Source organism: Gobius niger, assembly GCF_951799975.1.
Source record: "Gobius niger genome assembly, chromosome: 8".
Classification (NCBI taxonomy): Eukaryota; Metazoa; Chordata; class Actinopteri; order Gobiiformes; family Gobiidae; genus Gobius; species Gobius niger.
This window is the reverse complement of record NC_136859.1, coordinates 1289239-1309007: the sequence shown is the minus strand read 5'-3', so window position 1 is coordinate 1309007 and position 19769 is coordinate 1289239. Positions and strand designations below refer to the sequence as shown.

At 40.4% G+C, this 19769-nt stretch overlaps 1 protein-coding gene across 1 annotated transcript in view; it reads left to right on the top strand.

The window, feature by feature from the left end:
* LOC306966301 (neuropilin-1a-like) overlaps positions 1-19769 on the top strand; it is a 76654-nt gene that overhangs the window by 39857 nt on the left and 17028 nt on the right. The window contains exons 5-11 of the mRNA XM_079561017.1: positions 8150-8450; positions 12207-12382; positions 12469-12624; positions 13833-13977; positions 17880-18092; positions 18182-18232; positions 18344-18481. Coding sequence (XP_079417143.1) covers positions 8150-8450; positions 12207-12382; positions 12469-12624; positions 13833-13977; positions 17880-18092; positions 18182-18232; positions 18344-18481 — 1180 coding nt within the window. The remainder of the gene's footprint in view (positions 1-8149; positions 8451-12206; positions 12383-12468; positions 12625-13832; positions 13978-17879; positions 18093-18181; positions 18233-18343; positions 18482-19769) is intronic.

Here is a 19769-nt window from a genome sequence, read left to right as displayed (position 1 = left end):
ACAAAAAAGTGACGAAAAATGTAGGAAAAAGAGTAAAAATGAGTTGAATACCCAACAACAAAATGATGGAAAAAGCCAGATCTCGGTTTCTGATAGTCGAGAGAAACGTTCTGCAGAGTCTCGGATCCTTCTGGGGTTAAATATTCCACCCCAGTGTCAGAACCAGAGGAACGTGGCCGGAGAGTTCATGTTTGCCTGAACCTCTGAACCTCTTAACTCCCGCCTGAACTGAGCGCATTGTCTCCAGTTTGGCTTTACCCCAATCCAAAAGCTTCTGGAAAAAAGGTGTGGAAATAGCGACAGAAAACGATGATGGAAATGTGACAAAAAAGCGAGAAAACATTGATGAAAAATGTCAAAAAAATGACAAAAATGTGACAAAAAATGGTTGAAAATTGACACAAATTTGACACAAAAAAAAGACAAAAAAAAGACAAAAAAAGACAAAAAAAAGACAAAAAAAAGACAAAAAAATGACAAAAATGTGACAAAAATGTGACAAAAATGTGACAAAAAAATGACAAAAAATAACAAAAAATAACAAAAAATAATAAAAAATGTGACAAAAAAATGTGACAAAAAAATGACAAAAAAATTACAAAAAAATGACAAAAAAAGGTCGAAAATTGACACAAATTTGACAAAAAATGACAAAAAAATGACAAAAAATGACAAAAAAATGACAAAAAATGACAAAAAATGACAAAAAAATGACAAAAAAAATGACAAAAAAAATGACAAAAAAAATGACAAAAATGTGACAAAAATGTGACAAAAAAATGACCAAAAAATGACCAAAAAATGAATAAAAATGACAAAAAATGACAAAAAAATGACCAAAAAATGACCAAAAAATGACAAAAAATGACAAAAAAATGACAAAAAAATGACAAAAAAAGACAACAAAAAAATGATTAAAAAAATGACAATAAAAGACAAAAAAATGACAAAAAATGACAACAAAAAAATGACAAAAAAAAATGACAAAAAATGTAGGAAAAAGAGTAAAAATGAGTTGAATACCCAACAACAAAATGATAGATAAAGCCAGATCTCGGTCTCCGATAGTCGGGAGAAACGTTCTGCAGAGTCTCGGATCCTTCTGGGGTTAAAGATTCCACCCCAGTGTCAGAACCAGAGGAACGTGGCCGGATAGTTCATGTTTGCCTGAACCTCTGAACCCCTTAACTCCCGCCTGAACTGAGTGCATTGTCTCCAGTTTGGCTTTACCCCAATCCAAAAGCTTCAGGAAAAAAGGTGAGAAAATAGCGACAAAAGTGAGACGAAAACAATGATGAAAAAGTGGCAAAAATGTCACAAAAATAATGACAAAAAATGACAAAAAAACGACAAAAAAATGACAAAAAAAAACAACAAAAAATGACAAAAATGTGACAAAAAAACGCAAAAAAAAAATCAAAAATGTGACAAAAAAATGACGAAAAACTTATGAAAAAGTGGCAAAAATGTCACAAAAATGTTAAAACATTTTTTTTTTTAAAATGACAAAAAAACGACATTTTTTTTTTTTTTTAAATGACAAAAAAATGTGACAAAAAAAACACACAAAAATTTCAAAAATGTGACGAAAAATTGATGAAAAAGTGGCAAAAATGTCACAAAAATAATGACAAAAAATGACAAAAAAACGACAAAAAAATGACAAAAAAAAACAACAAAAAATGACAAAAATGTGACAAAAAAACGCAAAAAAAAAATCAAAAATGTGACAAAAAAATGACGAAAAACTTATGAAAAAGTGGCAAAAATGTCACAAAAATGTTAAAACATTTTTTTTTTAAAATGACAAAAAAACGACATTTTTTTTTTTTTTTAAATGACAAAAAAATGTGACAAAAAAAACACACAAAAATTTCAAAAATGTGACGAAAAATTGATGAAAAAGTGGCAAAAATGTCACAAAAATAATGACAAAAATGTGAAAAAAATGTGAAAAAAAAACTAAAACAAATGACAAAAAAATGACAAAAATGTGACAAAAAATAACAAAAAATTGACTAAAAAATGACAATAAAATGAAAAAAAAGTGACAAAAATGAGTTGAATACCCAACAACAAAATGATGGGAAAAAAATGTGCTGACGTGAGGAAAAACATCCTCTCGGTTCAGGCGGGAGTTAAGAGGTTAAACTGGTGCATTTGTCCAGATAAATGTATTTTTCCATTAAAAATAAACTTTTTTCAATGTACTTGAGCCGTGGAGCTCAGAGTCGTGGAGCTCAGAGTCGTGGAGCTCAGAGCCGTGGAGCTCAGAGCCGTGGAGCCTCAGAGCCGTGGAGCCTCAGAGTCGTGGAGCTCAGAGTCGTGGAGCTCAGAGTCGTGGAGCTCAGAGTCGTGGAGCTCAGAGTCGTGGAGCCTCAGAGTCGTGGAGCTCAGAGTCGTGGAGCTCAGAGTCGTGGAGCTCAGAGTCGTGGAGCCTCAGAGCCGTGGAGCTCAGTGTCGTGGAGCTCAGAGTCGTGGAGCTCAGAGCTGTGGAGCTCAGAGTCGTGGAGCTCGGAGTCGTGGAGCTCAGAGTCGTGGAGCTCAGAGTCGTGGAGCTCAGAGTCGTGGAGAACAGAGTCGTGGAGAACAGAGTCGTGGAGCTCGGAGTCGTGGAGCTCAGTGTCGTGGAGAACAGAGTCGTGGAGCTCGGAGTCGTGGAGCTCAGAGTCGTGGAGCTCAGAGTCGTGGAGCTCAGAGTCGTGGAGAACAGAGTCGTGGAGCTCAGAGTCGTGGAGCCTCAGAGTCGTGGAGCTCAGAGTCGTGGAGCTCAGAGTCGTGGAGCTCAGTGTCGTGGAGAACAGAGTCGTGGAGCCTCAGAGTCGTGGAGCCTCAGAGTCGTGGAGCTCAGAGTCGTGGAGCTCAGAGTCGTGGAGCTCAGTGTCGTGGAGAACAGAGTCGTGGAGCTCAGAGCCGTGGAGCTCAGAGTCGTGGAGCTCAGAGTCGTGGAGCTCAGAGTCGTGGAGCCTCAGAGTCGTGGAGCTCAGAGTCGTGGAGCTCAGAGTCGTGGAGAACAGAGTCGTGGAGCTCGGAGTCGTGGAGCTCAGAGTCGTGGAGCCTCAGAGTCGTGGAGCTCAGAGTCGTGGAGCTCAGAGTCGTGGAGCTCAGAGTCGTGGAGAACAGAGTCGTGGAGCCTCAGAGTCGTGGAGCCTCAGAGTCGTGGAGCTCAGAGTCGTGGAGCTCAGAGTCGTGGAGCTCAGTGTCGTGGAGAACAGAGTCGTGGAGCTCAGAGCCGTGGAGCTCAGAGTCGTGGAGCTCAGAGTCGTGGAGCTCAGAGTCGTGGAGCTCAGAGCCTCAGAGTTGTGGAGCTCAGAGCCTCAGAGTCGTGGAGCTCAGAGTCGTGGAGCCTCAGAGTCGTGGAGCTCAGAGCCTCAGAGTTGTGGAGCCTCAGAGCCGTGGAGCTCAGAGTCGTGGAGCTCAGAGTCGTGGAGCTCAGAGTCGTGGAGCCTCAGAGTCGTGGAGCTCAGAGTCGTGGAGCTCAGAGTCGTGGAGCTCAGAGTCGTGGAGAACAGAGTCGTGGAGCCTCAGAGTCGTGGAGCCTCAGAGTCGTGGAGCTCAGAGTCGTGGAGCTCAGAGTCGTGGAGCTCAGTGTCGTGGAGAACAGAGTCGTGGAGCTCAGAGCCGTGGAGCTCAGAGTCGTGGAGCTCAGAGTCGTGGAGCTCAGAGTCGTGGAGCTCAGAGCCTCAGAGTTGTGGAGCTCAGAGCCTCAGAGTCGTGGAGCTCAGAGTCGTGGAGCCTCAGAGTCGTGGAGCTCAGAGCCTCAGAGTTGTGGAGCCTCAGAGCCGTGGAGCTCAGAGTCGTGGAGCTCAGAGTCGTGGAGCTCAGAGTCGTGGAGCCTCAGAGTCGTGGAGCTCAGAGTCGTGGAGCTCAGAGTCGTGGAGCTCAGAGTCGTGGAGCTCAGAGTCGTGGAGCCTCAGAGTCGTGGAGCTCAGAGTCGTGGAGCCTCAGAGTCGTGGAGCCTCAGAGTCGTGGAGCTCAGAGTCGTGGAGCTCAGAGTCGTGGAGCTCAGAGTCGTGGAGCTCAGAGTCGTGGAGCTCAGAGCCGTGGAGTCGTGGAGCTCAGAGTCGTGGAGCCTCAGGGTCGTGGAGCCTCAGAGGGGTTTCAGACAGACTTGGGCCGTTTCCTGTTTATTCATGGACGACTCCAGGAGCAGGATCCTGGCGGAGATCCCGGTTTAGAGTTTACAGACTCACACGTCCTTCCTGCCGCCGTCTTGAACAAACACTGGTGAAGAGGATGCCCTTCCTGTCACTGGTGTAACAGATCTGGGAGACGTTTGAGCAGATGGAGCTCCGTTTGTGACGCATGTGATTGGTTTAGGCTCATGACCGGACTCATCACAGACTCTGACTGAAGCTGAGAGGAAACGTCCGGCTGGAGACGCTGCACAAACTTTAATGAAGAGAGATTTCAATCAGAAACTTTAGTGGCAATTTCTGCCCCATTGATTCCAATATAAACCGCTCTGCCGTTACTTTAAAGCCTCTAGTCCTTCATTCTTTGTAGCTTCTTCTGTTCAAACTGAAATTAGAGCATTTACCCTGAAAACATTTCCAATGCAACAGATACAGACGGCTCTTCTTCTCTGGAATCGCCCATATATGGTCATGTTTGAAAACAGTTAAGGGGGAAAACAATCTGGAGAAAAATCTAAACTTTCTCTAATTATTCAAAAACTACTTTAACCTCTTAACTCCCGCCTGAACCGAGAGGATGTTTTTCCTCACGTCAGCACATTTTTTTCCATCATTTTTTTGTTGGGTTTTCAACTCATTTTTGTCATTTTTTCGTATTTTTTTTGTATTTTTTTGTCACATTTTTGTCTTTTTTATTTTTTCATTTTTTGTCAATTTCTTGTGACATTTTTGCCTCTTTTTCATCATTGTTTTCGTCTCAGTTTTGTTGCTATTTTCACAGCTTTTTTCCCAGAAGCTTTTGGACTGGGGTGAAGCCAAACTGGCTTTTTTTTTAATCAATTTTCTGTCATTTTTTTGTCACATTTTTATCAAATTTTTGTCACATTTTGTCATTTTTTCGTCATTTTTTCATCAAATTATTTTCATTTTTTTGTCACATTTTTTTTTCTTTTTTTTGTCATTTTTTTAATCCAATTTTTGTCATTTTTTGTCATTTTTTCGTCTTTTTTTCATCATTTTTTCATCCATTTTTTTTCATTTTTTGTCACATTTTTTCGTCATTTTTTCATCAAATGTTTTAAATGTTTTTGTCACATTTTTTTCATTTTTTTGTCCATTTTTTGTCCATTTCTTGTGACATTTTTGCCTCTTTTTCATCAATGTTTTCTCCCTTTTTTCTCTCACATTTCCATCATTGTTTTCGTCTCAGTTTTGTTGCTATTTTCCCACCTTTTTTCTCCAGAAGCTTTTGGATTGGGGTAAAGCCAAACTGGAGAAAACGTGCTCGGTTCAGGCGGGGGTTAAGGGGTTAAACAAATGCTGAAATATGAATCTAGTTTCTACTACATGAAGATACAAAGACATGGGGAGGATCATTAAGACAGAAAATAACAGAGAATGCTAACCTGATGCTACATGTTAGCATCGGGCTAATGCTAGAGCTCAGCAGTGAATCTGTTTTACTGCATTAGCCAGACCAGTCGGGACAAAGGCATGTGTGGCTTAGCTGTGAGTCTCGCCCGGATGCCTCCTTGTTTGTCCCATCCTTGTTTCCTGGAGCTGTAGCACCTACACTACAAAAAGTAAATATCAAGCATTGGCTTAAATGACTTGAACTGAGGAAATGTCTCTTGTTTTGAGCGGTTTTCACTCATTTAGACACTTTTCCTGATCAAGTTTCCTTTGCTTGTTTGAGGACATTTCAGACCAGTTCTAGGGTAAATCTCGCTTGAAATAAGAAAGTAAAATTGCCAATGAGATAAGACCAATTTTCTTTCCCCGTTGGCAAAGAAAATGACCTGAAATAAGGACGAAATGTATCGAAACGAGTCAGAAACATCTCAGAACAAGTGAAATAATCTAAGACAAATGCACAACAACTTCTTAACTCGTCAAAACAACTCAAATGTGGATTATTGTGCTCAAATTGAGATGTTTATACTGATCTAGTTCATTACGTTTTGCAGTGTAGCACCTACACTGCAAAACGTACCCTCCTAAAAACAAGGAAAAAAATCTTAAAATAAGACATTTTGTTTTGTTTTAAGGAAAAAATTCTGCCAATGGCGTCAGCATTGTTTTCTTGCTAAGAATTCTTTTTTCTAGAATATTTTTCTTATCATGAAGCAAGAAAGAAACACTAAATTTAAGCAAGTAAATAGCAAGAATTAAGCAAAATGTCCTCAGAAAATGGAATAATTTAAGGAAAACATTCTTGTTTAGTGAAAAATTGTGGGATATTTTACTTAAATGTTGCTTGATTTAAGTAAAATGTTCTAAATTACTCACATTTTTGAGCAAAATGTTCTTAATAAACACTAATATTTAAGGGACCCGTCTCCATGATGTGGAGCCATGGCTGATGGTCAGAATCACCTGGCTCTATATCGGAACAAGAAATGGCTTGATTTTATTTCCTAAAATAAGATTTTTTTACTCAGGACAACTTTGCTCAGCAAGACATTATTACTTTTTAGGGAAAAAACAAGAACTTATTTCTTAAAGTAAGACATTTTTTACTTGCCTAGAATCCACTTTTGACAGTGTAGTTTAGTTTAGTTTAGTTTAGTTTATTTATTTATTTGAACAGGGGCAGTGTACAATATACATCAACCTCAAAGGGAGAGATGCTGTACCAGGTTATAGCACTTGTGCTAATTTCCACCTGTAGTCCCTGGGCAGGCTGATGTCAACAAAGTCATAAAAATACTAATACAGAATAATACATTTCCCCAAAAACAGCATTAAAAACAACACACACTTCATTCATTCAAAGCATTAGATTGCACACTCACACACACACCAATTACAGGACATTATGGGAACAAGTTTGTTTTAAAATAAGCCATTTTTTAGCCTGGTGTGAAAAAGTGTTAAAATGTACACATGTGGTCAGCTCTGTTGGCAACATATTCCACTGTTTGATGGCCACACTGGAGAAAGCGGAGTGCGGATTTACCCTGGGGGGTCCTGATTTACACTGGGGGGTCCGACACTCGCCCCGAACAGTCGACCGAGTGGCTCCAGATGAAATGTCTGAGCTCAGTGAAATAAACTTTTTTAATGGAGGAGCTGCTGTACCATTAATTATCTTGAACAACAGACAGAGATTTGAATATATGATTATGTTTTCAAAACTTAATATACTATGTTTTTTAAGAATATGACAGTGATGATATAAGCGAGATTTTTTGTTATGAACTTTAAGAGAACTTTTGTACAATGACTCCAGGGGCCTTAAGGCTGTTTTACAGGCCTGCGTCCAACTCGTCATGCAGTAGTGAAAGTGCGGGATTATCATCGCATTTAGATAAAGATTAGAAGCATCTATAGTCAAAGAGTTTCTAATATATCTAAAATTCGCTATGTTAAATTTCAACGTATTGGTTAATATGTTTTTTGAAATTTAAATTTGGGTCCAGAATGACTCCTAAATATTTAATTTGCTCTACATTTGAGATTTCCTGACCTTCAATGGTGATTTTTGGTCCAGTCTCACATAGTGAGGATTTAGAGCGATTTGTGAAAAACATAGAAACCGTTTTGTCGATATTCAAGGTTAAATGAGAGTTTTTCAACCCAATAGAAATGTTTTTCATTTCCTCAGTTAACTTTTGGGTAACCTCTTTAACAGTTTTCCCATGAATATACACCACAGTGTCATCAGAATACATTATCATTTTGACAGTGTGCACTATTGGATCTGCACTGCAAATACGAAGTAGCTAAAAACAAGATAAAGATACTTAAAACTAGACAAATTATCTGTCCATGCAGCAAGATAATTTTACTTAGTAAGAAATCTTAAAATAAGATATTAAAATCTTGAAACAAGCAGCACAAAATAAGCAGGAAAATATACTTATTATGAGCATCAACTTTTGTTTATAGTAAACCTTACTTAAACAAAAGTGGAAACTATCCTGAAACAAGTGAATATATCTTAAAAGAAGAAAGCTGCACACGGTCTCTCCTGATCAGCGCTGGTTCTCCTCCTCTGCTCCTCTGCTCAGGTGGACCTGGGCTTCCTGCGCTTCGTGACGGCCGTGGGCACTCAGGGCGCCATCTCCAAAGAGACCAAGAAGCACTACTTCGTCCGCTCGTACAAGGTGGACCTGAGCTCCAACGGCGAGGACTGGGTGACGGTGAAGGAGGGGAACAAGCAGAAGCTGTTCGACGGAAACCGGAACCCTGAGGACGAGAAGCGCTCCCTGCTGCCCAAGCCCACGCTGACCCGCTACGTCCGCATCCGGCCCATGTCCTGGGAGCAGGGCATCTGCCTGCGCTTCGAGGTGTACGGCTGCCGGACCTCAGGTGAGAGAAGATTACCCGTGCTCCTCCATGTCGGGGATGTTCTCCTCTCCTCTCTCTCAGATTACTCGTGCTCCTCAATTTTTTGTCAAATTTGTGTCCATTTTTGTCATTTTTTGTCATTTTCTGTAAAAAATTTTGTCACTTTTTCGTGAAACTATTTGCATTTTTTTTGTCAATTTTTTTTCACTTTTTCGTCCATTTTTTGTAATATTTTTGTCAAATTTTACTCAATTTTTCGTCACATTTTTTTCACTTTTTTGTCATTTTTTGTACATTTTGTCACTTTTTTGTCAAATTCTTTTCACTTTTTCATTCATTTTTCATCAAATTTTTCTCACTTTTTTGTCAAATTTTGGTCAATTTTTTGTCAATTTTTTCATTTTTTGTAAATTTTTTTCTCAATTTTTCGTCAAATTTTACTCAATTTTTTGTCATTTTTTGTACATTTTTTGTCACTTTTTTGTCAAATTCTTTTCACTTTTTCATTCATTTTTCATCAAATTTTTCTCACTTTTTTGTCAAATTTTACTCAATTTTTTGTCATTTTTTGTACATTTTTAGTCACTTTTCCGTCAAATTATTCAAATTTTTTTGTCAAATTCTTTTCACTTTTTCGTAAATTTTTTCTCAATTTTTCGTCAATTTTTTCTCTCTTTTTTCTCACTTTTTTCTCACTTTTTTCTCACTTTTTTCTCACTTTTTTCTCACTTTTTTACCATTTTTTGTACATTTTCTGTCACTTTTTCATCCTATTATTATCACTTTTTTGTACATTTTTTGTCTTTTTTTGTACATTTTTTTTGTCACTTTTTCGTCAATTTTTTCTCAATTTTTCGTCAATTTTTTCTCACTTTTTTCTCACTTTTTTCTCACTTTTTTACAATTTTTTGTACATTTTTTTTGTCACTTTTTCGTCAAATTATTTGCATTTTTTTTGTCAAATTCTTTTCACTTTTTCGTCCATTTTTCGTCAAATTTTTCTCACTTTTTTCTCACTTTTTTGTCATTTTTTGTAATTTTTTGGTCAAATTTTACTCAATTTTTCGTCAATTTTTTCGTCACATTTTTGTCATTTTTTGTCATTTTTCGTCCGTTTTTTCTCAATTTTTCTCACTTTTTTTGTCAATTTTTTGGTCAATTTTTGCCATTTTTTGTAAATATTTTGTCACTTTTTAAATATTCTAGGAAAAAGAATTCTTAGCAAGAAAAACATGCCGACCCCATTGGCAGAATTGTTTCCTTCAAACAAGAAAAAACGTCTTATTTTAAGATGTTTTTCCTTGTTTTTAGAAGGAGACTTTTTGCAGTGTGTTGGGGACGTTCTCCTCTTGAACTCTCTCCTCTCCCTCAGATTACCCGTGCTCCTCCATGTTGGGGATGTTCTCCTCTTGAACTCTCTCCTCTCCCTCAGATTACCCGTGCTCCTCCATGTTGGGGACGTTCTCCTCTTGAACTCTCTCCTCTCCCTCAGATTACCCGTGCTCCTCCATGTTGGGGATGTTCTCCTCTTGAACTCTCTCCTCTCCCTCAGATTACCCGTGCTCCTCCATGTTGGGGACGTTCTCCTCTTGAACTCTCTCCTCTCTCTCTCAGATTACCCGTGCTCCTCCATGTTGGGGATGTTCTCCTCTTGAACTCTCTCCTCTCCCTCAGATTACCCGTGCTCCTCCATGTTGGGGACGTTCTCCTCTTGAACTCTCTCCTCTCTCTCAGATTACCCGTGCTCCTCCATGTTGGGGATGTTCTCCTCTTGAACTCTCTCCTCTCCCTCAGATTACCCGTGCTCCTCCATGTTGGGGACGTTCTCCTCTTGAACTCTCTCCTCTCTCTCAGATTACCCGTGCTCCTCCATGTTGGGGACGTTCTCCTCTTGAACTCTCTCCTCTCTCTCAGATTACTCGTGCTCCTCCATGTTGGGGACGTTCTCCTCTTGAACTCTCTCCTCTCTCTCAGATTACTCGTGCTCCTCCATGTTGGGGATGTTCTCCTCTTGAACTCTCTCCTCTCCCTCAGATTACCCGTGCTCCTCCATGTTGGGGATGTTCTCCTCTTGAACTCTCTCCTCTCCCTCAGATTACTCGTGCTCCTCCATGTTGGGGATGTTCTCCTCTTGAACTCTCTCCTCTCTCTCAGATTACCCGTGCTCCTCCATGTTGGGGACGTTCTCCTCTTGAACTCTCTCCTCTCTCTCTCAGATTACCCGTGCTCCTCCATGTTGGGGATGTTCTCCTCTTGAACTCTCTCCTCTCTCTCTCAGATTACTCGTGCTCCTCCATGTTGGGGATGTTCTCCTCTTGAACTCTCTCCTCTCTCTCTCAGATTACCCGTGCTCCTCCATGTTGGGGATGTTCTCCTCTTGAACTCTCTCCTCTCTCTCTCAGATTACCCGTGCTCCTCCATGTTGGGGATGTTCTCCTCTTGAACTCTCTCCTCTCTCTCTCAGATTACCCGTGCTCCTCCATGTTGGGGATGTTCTCCTCTTGAACTCTCTCCTCTCTCTCTCAGATTACCCGTGCTCCTCCATGTTGGGGATGTTCTCCTCTTGAACTCTCTCCTCTCTCTCTCAGATTACCCGTGCTCCTCCATGTTGGGGACGTTCTCCTCTTGAACTCTCTCCTCTCTCTCTCAGATTACTCGTGCTCCTCCATGTTGGGGATGTTCTCCTCTTGAACTCTCTCCTCACTTTTTTGTCATTTTTTGTAAATTTTTTGTCACTTTTTCGTCAAATTATTTGCATTTTTTTTGTCAAATTCTTTTCACTTTTTCGTCCATTTTTCGTCAAATTTTTCTCACTTTTTTGTCATTTTTTTGTCAAATTTTACTCAATTTTTCGTCACATTTTTTTCACTTTTTTGTCATTTTTTGTACATTTTTAGTCACGTTTCCGTCAAATTATTATCACTTTTTTGTCAATTTTTTCCTCAATTTTTCGTCAATTTTTTCTCAATTTTTCGTCAATTTTTTCTCAATTTTTCGTCAATTTTTTCTCAATTTTTCGTCAATTTTTTCTCACTTTTTTACCATTTTTTTTACATTTTTTGTCACTTTTTCGTCAAATTATTATCACTTTTTCGTCCATTTTTTCTCAATTTTTCTCACTTTTTTCTTTCTTTTTTTGTAATTTTTTTGTAAATTTTTTGTCAAATTTTACTCAATTTTTCGTCAATTTTTCGTCACATTTTTGTAAATTTTTGTCCATTTTTGTCACTTTTTAAATATTCTAGGAAAAAGAATTCTTAGCAAGAAAAACACGCCGACCCCATTGGCAGAATTGTTTCCTTCAAACAAGACAAAACGTCTTATTTTAACATGTTTTTCCTTGTTTTTAGAAGGAAACTTTTTGCAGTGTGTTGGGGACGTTCTCCTCTTGAACTCTCTCCTCTCTCTCAGATTACCCGTGCTCCTCCATGTTGGGGATGTTCTCCTCTTGAACTCTCTCCTCTCTCTCTCAGATTACCCGTGCTCCTCCATGTTGGGGACGTTCTCCTCTTGAACTCTCTCCTCTCTCTCAGATTACCCGTGCTCCTCCATGTTGGGGATGGTCTCCTCTTGAACTCTCTCCTCTCTCTCTCAGATTACCCGTGCTCCTCCATGTTGGGGATGTTCTCCTCTTGAACTCTCTCCTCTCTCCCTCAGATTACCGGTGCTCCTCCATGTTGGGGATGTTCTCCTCTTGAACTCTCTCCTCTCCCTCAGATTACTCGTGCTCCTCCATGTTGGGGACGTTCTCCTCTTGAACTCTCTCCTCTCTCTCAGATTACCCGTGCTCCTCCATGTTGGGGATGGTCTCCGGGCAGATCACGGACGCTCAGATCTCCGCCTCCTCCTTCGCTGACCGCGGCTGGGTGGCGGAGAACGCGCGGCTGCTCACGGGGCGCTCGGGCTGGACGGGGCAGCAGACCAAACAGCCCTTCAGGAACGAGTGGATCCAGGTCAGAACTGAGAGGAACAATCCCACGGCTGGTGGTCTTCAGCTCCTCCTGCAGATCCATTGACTTACCTCCTTGTTGGCTTGAAGGTGGACCTGCTGCAGGAGAAGCTGGTCAGCGGCGTCCTGATCCAGGGAGGGAAACACCGCGACAGGAACGTCTTCATGAAGAGGTTCAGGGTGGGCCACAGTCAGGACGGAGAGGACTTCACCGTCATCAGAGAAGAAAACTCCACCAAACCAAAGGTACAGCAGACTCAGAGCCGTGGGTTTTAGTTAGGGGGCGCTGAGGGACAAAATGAACCCCCAAAATACTGTTTCTGTGCATGAATCCTATTTATTAACCTCTTCACTCCCGCCTGAACCCAGAGCATTTTCTCCAGTTCAGCTTTGCCCAAATCCTGTAGGCCAGTGTGACGCCTCATTTGAAAGACCTACAAAACTAAACTGATCTTTTTCCGAACGTCGGATTTTTTTTCATCACTTTTTTTGTTGGGCAGTCGTCTCATTTTTGTCAAGTTTTTGTGACTTTTTCGTTTTTTTTGTCAAATTCTTAGCACTTTTTTGTCCATTTTTTCTCAATTTTTCTCACTTTTTTGTCCATTTTTTGTCCATTTTTTGTCACTTTTTCATCAAATTATTTGCATTTTTTTTGTCAAATTCTTATTACTTTTTTCTCAATTTTTGGTCAAATTTTTCTCAATTTTTCGTCAAATTTTTTTCTAAATTTTTTGTCAAATTTTTCTCACTTTTTTGTAATTTTTTGTAAATTTTTTGTCACTTTTTCGTCCATTTTTTCTCAATTTTTTTCACTTTTTTGTCTTTTTTTTTCACTTTTTAGAAATTTTTTGTAATTTTTTTGTCACTTTTTCGCCATTTTTTCTCAATTTTTCATCAAATTTTACTCCATTTTTTCTCAATTTTTTCTCAATTTTTTGTCAAATTATTCACATTTTTTTGTCAAATTTTTGTCCATTTTTGTAAATTTTTTGTCACATTTTCGTCAAATTATTCGCATTTTTTTGTCAAATTCTTATCACTTTTTCGTCCATTTTTCGTCAAATTTTTCTCACTTTTTTGTCAAATTTTTGTCCATTTTTGTCATTTTTTGTAAATTTTTTGTCACTTTTTCACCAAAGTTTTCTCACTTTTTTCACACTTTCATCCTTGTTTTCGTCTCAGTTTTGTTGCTATTTTCACACCTTTTTTCCAGAAGCTTTTTGACTGGGGTAAAGCCAAACTGGAGAAAATGTGCTCGGTTCAGGTGGGAGTCAAGGGGTTAATATTGCCTGCAGTTCGCACACTATCCACCAGGGGGTGCTGCAGCGCCCTCAGCACCCTGGGTTCCCACGGCCTTGAGCAGACTCATTATGCTCCAGTGGGGTTGAGAACGTCCGAACCACGAGGTCAAACTTGAGGACGGATGTTCTAGCAGAGCCTTTTCGCTGTTGCAGATCTTTCTGGGGAACTCGAACCACGACACTCCGGAGCTGCGGCACGTGGGCCCCGTCCTGACCCGCTTCATCAGGGTCTACCCCGAGAAGGCCACGGCCGAGGGGGTGGGGCTGAGGCTGGAGGTGCTGGGCTGCGAGGTCGACGGTGAGCACCATCTGACTTATATCTGCTCCTCAGTGATAATAGTCTGTTATATCTGCTCCTCAGTGATAATAGTCTCTGTTATATCTGCTCCTCAGTGATAATAGTCTGTTATATCTGCTCCTCAGTGATAATAGTCTCTGTTATATCTGCTCCTCAGTGATAATAGTCTGTTATATCTGCTCCTCAGTGATAATAGTCTGTTATATCTGCTCCTCAGTGATAACAGTCTGTTATATCTGCTCCTCAGTGATAATAGTCTGTTATATCTGCTCCTCAGTGATAATAGTCTGTTATATCTGCTCCTCAGTGATAATAGTCTCTGTTATATCTGCTCCTCAGTGATAATAGTCTGTTATATCTGCTCCTCAGTGATTATAGTCTGTTATATCTGCTCCTCAGTGATAATAGTCTTGTTATATCTGCTCCTTAGTGATAATAGTCTCTGTTATATCTGCTCCTCAGTGATAATAGTCTTGTTATATCTGCTCCTCAGTGATAATAGTCTGTTATATCTGCTCCTTAGTGATAATAGTCTCTGTTATATCTGCTCCTCAGTGATAATAGTCTGTTATATCTGCTCCTTAGTGATAATAGTCTCTGTTATATCTGCTCCTTAGTGATAATAGTCTGTTATATCTGCTCCTCAGTGATAATAGTCTGTTATATCTGCTCCTCAGTGATAATAGTCTGTTATATCTGCTCCTCAGTGATAATAATCTGTTATATCTGCTCCTCAGTGATAATAGTCTGTTATATCTGCTCCTCAGTGATAATAGTCTGTTATATCTGCTCCTCAGTGATAATAGCCTCTGTTATATCTGCTCCTCAGTGATAATAGTCTGTTATATCTGCTCCTCAGTGATAATAGTCTGTTATATCTGCTCTTCATTGATAATAGTCTTGTTTTATCTGCTCCTCAGTGATAATAGTCTGTTATATCTGCTCCTCAGTGATAATAGTCTGTGTTATATCTGCTCCTCAGTGATAATAGTCTGTTATATCTGCTCCTCAGTGATAATAGTCTGTTAAATGTGCTCCTCAGTGATTATAGTCTCTGTTATATCTGCTCCTCAGTGATAATAGTCTGTTATATCTGCTCCTCAGTGATAATAGTCTTGTTATATCTGCGCCTCAGTGATAATAGTCTGTTATATCTGCTCCTCAGTGATGATAGTCTGTTATATCTGCTCCTCAGTGATAATAGTCTGTTATATCTGCTCCTCAGTGATAATAGTCTCTGTTATATCTGCTCCTCAGTGATAATAGTCTGTTATATCTGCTCCTCAGTGATAATAGTCTTGTTTTATCTGCGCCTCAGTGATAATAGTCTGTTATATCTGCTCCTCAGTGATAATAGTCTGTTATATCTGCTCCTCAGTGATAATAGTCTGTTATATCTGCTCCTCAGTGATAATAGTCTGTTATATCTGCTCCTCAGTGATAATAGTCTGTTATATCTGCTCTTCAGTGATAATAGTCTGTTATATCTGCTCCTCAGTGATAATAGTCTGTTATATCTGCTCCTCAGTGATAATAGGCTCTGTTATATCTGCTCCTCAGTGATAATAGTCTCTGTTATATCTGTCCTCAGTGATAATAGTCTGTTATATCTGCGCCTCAGTGCTAATAGTCTCTGTTATATCTGCTCCTCAGTGATAATAGTCTGTTATATCTGCTCCTCAGTGATAATAGTCTGTTATATCTGCTCCTCAGTGATAATAGTCTGTTATATCTGCTCCTCAGTGATAATAGTCTGTTATATCTGCTCCTCAGTGATAAGAGTCTCTTTTATATCTGCTCCTCAGTGATAATAGTCTTGTTATATCTGCTCCTCAGTGATAATAGTCTGTTATATCTGCTCCTCAGTGATAATAGTCTGTTATATCTGCCCCTCAGTGATAATAGTCTCTGTTATATCTGCTCCTCAGTGATAATAGTCTCTGTTATATCTGCTCCTCAGTGATAATAGTCTCTGTTATATCTGCTCCTCAGTGATAATAGTCTCTGTTATATCTGCTCCTCAGTGATAATAGTCTCTGTTATATCTGCTCCTCAGTGATAATAGTCTCTGTTATATCTGCTCCTCAGTGATAATAGTCTGTTATATCTGCTCCTCAGTGATAATAGTCTCTGTTATATCTGCTCCTCAGTGTTAATAGTCTGTTATATCTGCTCCTCAGTGATAATAGTCTGTTATATCTGCTCCTCGGTGATAATAGTCTGTTATATCTGCTCCTCAGTGATAATAGTCTCTGTTATATCTGCTCCTCAGTGTTAATAGTCTGTTATATCTGCTCCTCAGTGATAATAGTCTGTTATATCTGCTCCTCAGTGATAATAGTCTGTTATATCTGCTCCTCAGTGATAATAGTCTCTGTTATATCTGCTCCTCAGTGATAATAGTCTGTTATATCTGCTCCTCAGTGTTAATAGTCTTGTTATATCTGCTCCTCAGTGATAATAGTCTCTGTTATATCTGCTCCTCAGTGATAATAGTCTGTTATATCTGCTCCTCAGTGATAATAGTCTGTTATATCTGCTCCTCAGTGATAATAGTCTCTGTTATATCTGCTCCTCAGTGATAATAGTCTGTTATATCTGCTCCTCAGTGATAATAGTCTGTTATATCTGCTCCTCAGTGATAATAATCTGTTATATCTGCTCCTCAGTGATAATAGTCTCTGTTATATCTGCTCCTCAGTGATAATAGTCTGTTATATCTGCTCCTCAGTGATAATAGTCTGTTATATCTGCTCCTCAGTGATAATAGTCTGTTATATCTGCTCCTCAGTGATAATAGTCTCGTTATATCTGCTCCTCAGTGATAATAGTCTGTTATATCTGCTCCTCAGTGATAATAGTCTGTTATATCTGCTCCTCAGTGATAATAGTCTGTTATATCTGCTCCTCAGTGATAATAGTCTCTGTTATATCTGCTCCTCAGTGATAATAGTCTCGTTATATCTGCTCCTCAGTGATAATAGTCTCTGTTATATCTGCTCCTCAGTGATAATAGTCTGTTATATCTGCTCCTCAGTGATAATAGTCTCTGTTATATCTGCCTCTCAGTGATAATAGTCTGTTATATCTGCTCTTCAGTGATAATAGTCTGTTATATCTGCTCCTCAGTGATAATAGTCTGTTATATCTGCTCATCAGTGATAATAGTCTGTTATATCTGCTCCTCAGTGATAATAGTCTCTGTTATATCTGCTCCTCAGTGATAATAGTCTTGTTATATCTGCTCCTCAGTGATAATAGTCTGTTATATCTGCTCCTCGGTGATAATAGTCTGTTATATCTGCTCCTCAGTGATAATAGTCTGTTATATCTGCTCCTCAGTGATAATAGTCTCTGTTATATCTGCTCCTCAGTGATAATAGTCTGTTATATCTGCGCCTCAGTGATAATAGTCTGTGTTATATCTGCTCCTCAGTGATAATAGTCTGTGTTATATCTGCTCCCCAGTGATAATAGTCTCTGTTATATCTGCTCCTCTGTGATAATAGTCTGTTATATCTGCTCCTCAGTGATAATAGTCTGTTATATCTGCTCCTCAGTGATAATAGTCTCTGTTATATCTGCTCCTCAGTGATAACAGTCTTGTTATATCTGCTCCTCAGTGATAATAGTCTTGTTATATCTGCTCCTCAGTGATAATAGTCATGCTATATCTGCTCCTCAGTGATAATAGTCTTGTTTTATCTGCGCCTCAGCGATAATAGTCTGTTATATCTGCTCCTCAGTGATAATAGTCATGCTATATCTGCTCCTCAGTGATAATAGTCTCTGTTTTTTCTGCGCCTCAGCGATAATAGTCTGTTATATCTGCTCCTCAGTCATAATTGTCTCGTTATATCTGCTCCTCAGTGATAATAGTCTCTGTTTTATCTGCGCCTCAGCGGTCACCACGGCGCTGACTCCCTCCTCCTCGGACGCCCCCTCCTCGTCTCCGACCACCGCGTTCGTGACGGGGACCACGGCTTTGCCCACCACCTCCGTCCCCGCGGAGACGCCCGGGACCGGGGGAGGCCCGGACTGCGAGGACGGTCCGGACTGTGGAGCGGAGGCCGGGACCGAGGCGGAGACCACGGACGACTACGGCGCTCTCACAGGTAAACCCCGACAGAGAGACTTTCGAAACATCTGCACTTTCGTCGCTCCTCGATATCTGATTCTGATTTCTGCTGCTCCTCGGCCGCAGTTGGGGGGACGGCGGTGATCGACTCCTTCCTGCCCGACGACACCCTCCCCGGTGAGCGCCTCGAACCTCGCACAGGAACAGAAAAAACCTGCTCACGTTTGCTCCTCCCTTTTACAGACTTGTAGGAGAACTTACAGTGCTCGTTTTCTCCTGTGTTTGCAGCGTACGTGTGGTTCGGCTGCGACTTCGACTTCTCCTCCATGTGCGGGTGGAGCAGCGAGGGGGGCCAGGGCGCCGAGTGGGTCATCCAGAGTCAGGGGGGCCCCGCGGTGCACAGGGGGCCCTCGTTCGACCGCGAAGGTGAGAGCGAGAGCCCTTTAAGTCTTCTGTAGTGTCAGTGTGTTTTTTAAATGTATTTATTTGACAGGGACAATGCATATTAATGAGCAGCTGGACATGAGCTCTGTAAATATGCCAGATTATAGCAGGGATGCTAGTTTCCATCTGTCGTCCCGAGGCAGGAAACACATACACGATTTACTATTTACAATTAACAAAATGTGACAACAATAAATGCAGTTACAACTAAAGTGTTCCCAGGCCTGGTTTTCCTTTAGCCACAGGTTAAAACGTGCTTTAAAGGAATAGGCCACCGTTTTTATATATTAAGATATGTTCTTACCTCACTTTAGTCGAGTTAATATATCCCCGTCTGGTCATTGTCCGTGCGCTCTGTCAGGCAAACGGAGCACATACGCAGCCTCTCCCATATGTGACATAGCTCCGAAAAAGCTCACGATAGAAGCTACCGAGCTCTTCCACGTGTTCCCTATTTAAATAAAGTTACGTGAAGTGTTTTCATGCGAAGTATATTTACACAGAAATGTAACGTGTCGATTTTATAAGCAAATAAAAAGGGGGACTTTATTGTGAGGCGTAATGATACGAGGAGTAAAACGTCCGCGCAGTAACTCCTAAAGGTTATTGACGGAAGTGAGCGGGGGAAGTCTTTAGGAGTTACTACGCGGACGCTGTGCTCCTCGTATCATTACGCCTCACAATATAGTCCCCCTTTTTATTTGCTTATAAAATCGACACGTTACATTTCTGTGTAAATATACTTCGCATGAAAACACTTCACGTAACTTTATTTAAATAGGGAACACGTGGAAGAGCTTGGTAGCTTCTATCGTGAGCTTTTTCGGAGCTATGTCACATATGGGAGAGGCTGCGTATGTGCTCCGTTTGCGTGACAGAGCGCGCGGACAATGACCAGACGGGGATATATTAACTCGACTAAAGTGAGGTAAGAACATATCTTAGTATATAAAAACTGTGGCCTATTCCTTTAAAAGTGGCCAGAGTCGGAGTCTCTCTGACTGAGAAAGGGAGACTGTTCCAGTGCTTGGTGTTCCTCCGGTTCTCCTCATGTTTCCTTATACTCTGCCGCCCCCTGCTGGCAGAGAGGAGCACCTCCGGCCTCTGACTCTGCAGGACTGGCTCAGTAACTGGCATTTCAGGAACACATGTTAAAGATGAAGAAACACAAAGAAATGAATAAATATGAAATACAGCAATACAAAAGAAACAGCTTGAAATAAGTCAGATTTAATGTTTTTTTATGAATAGACATTTTTTACATCATGAC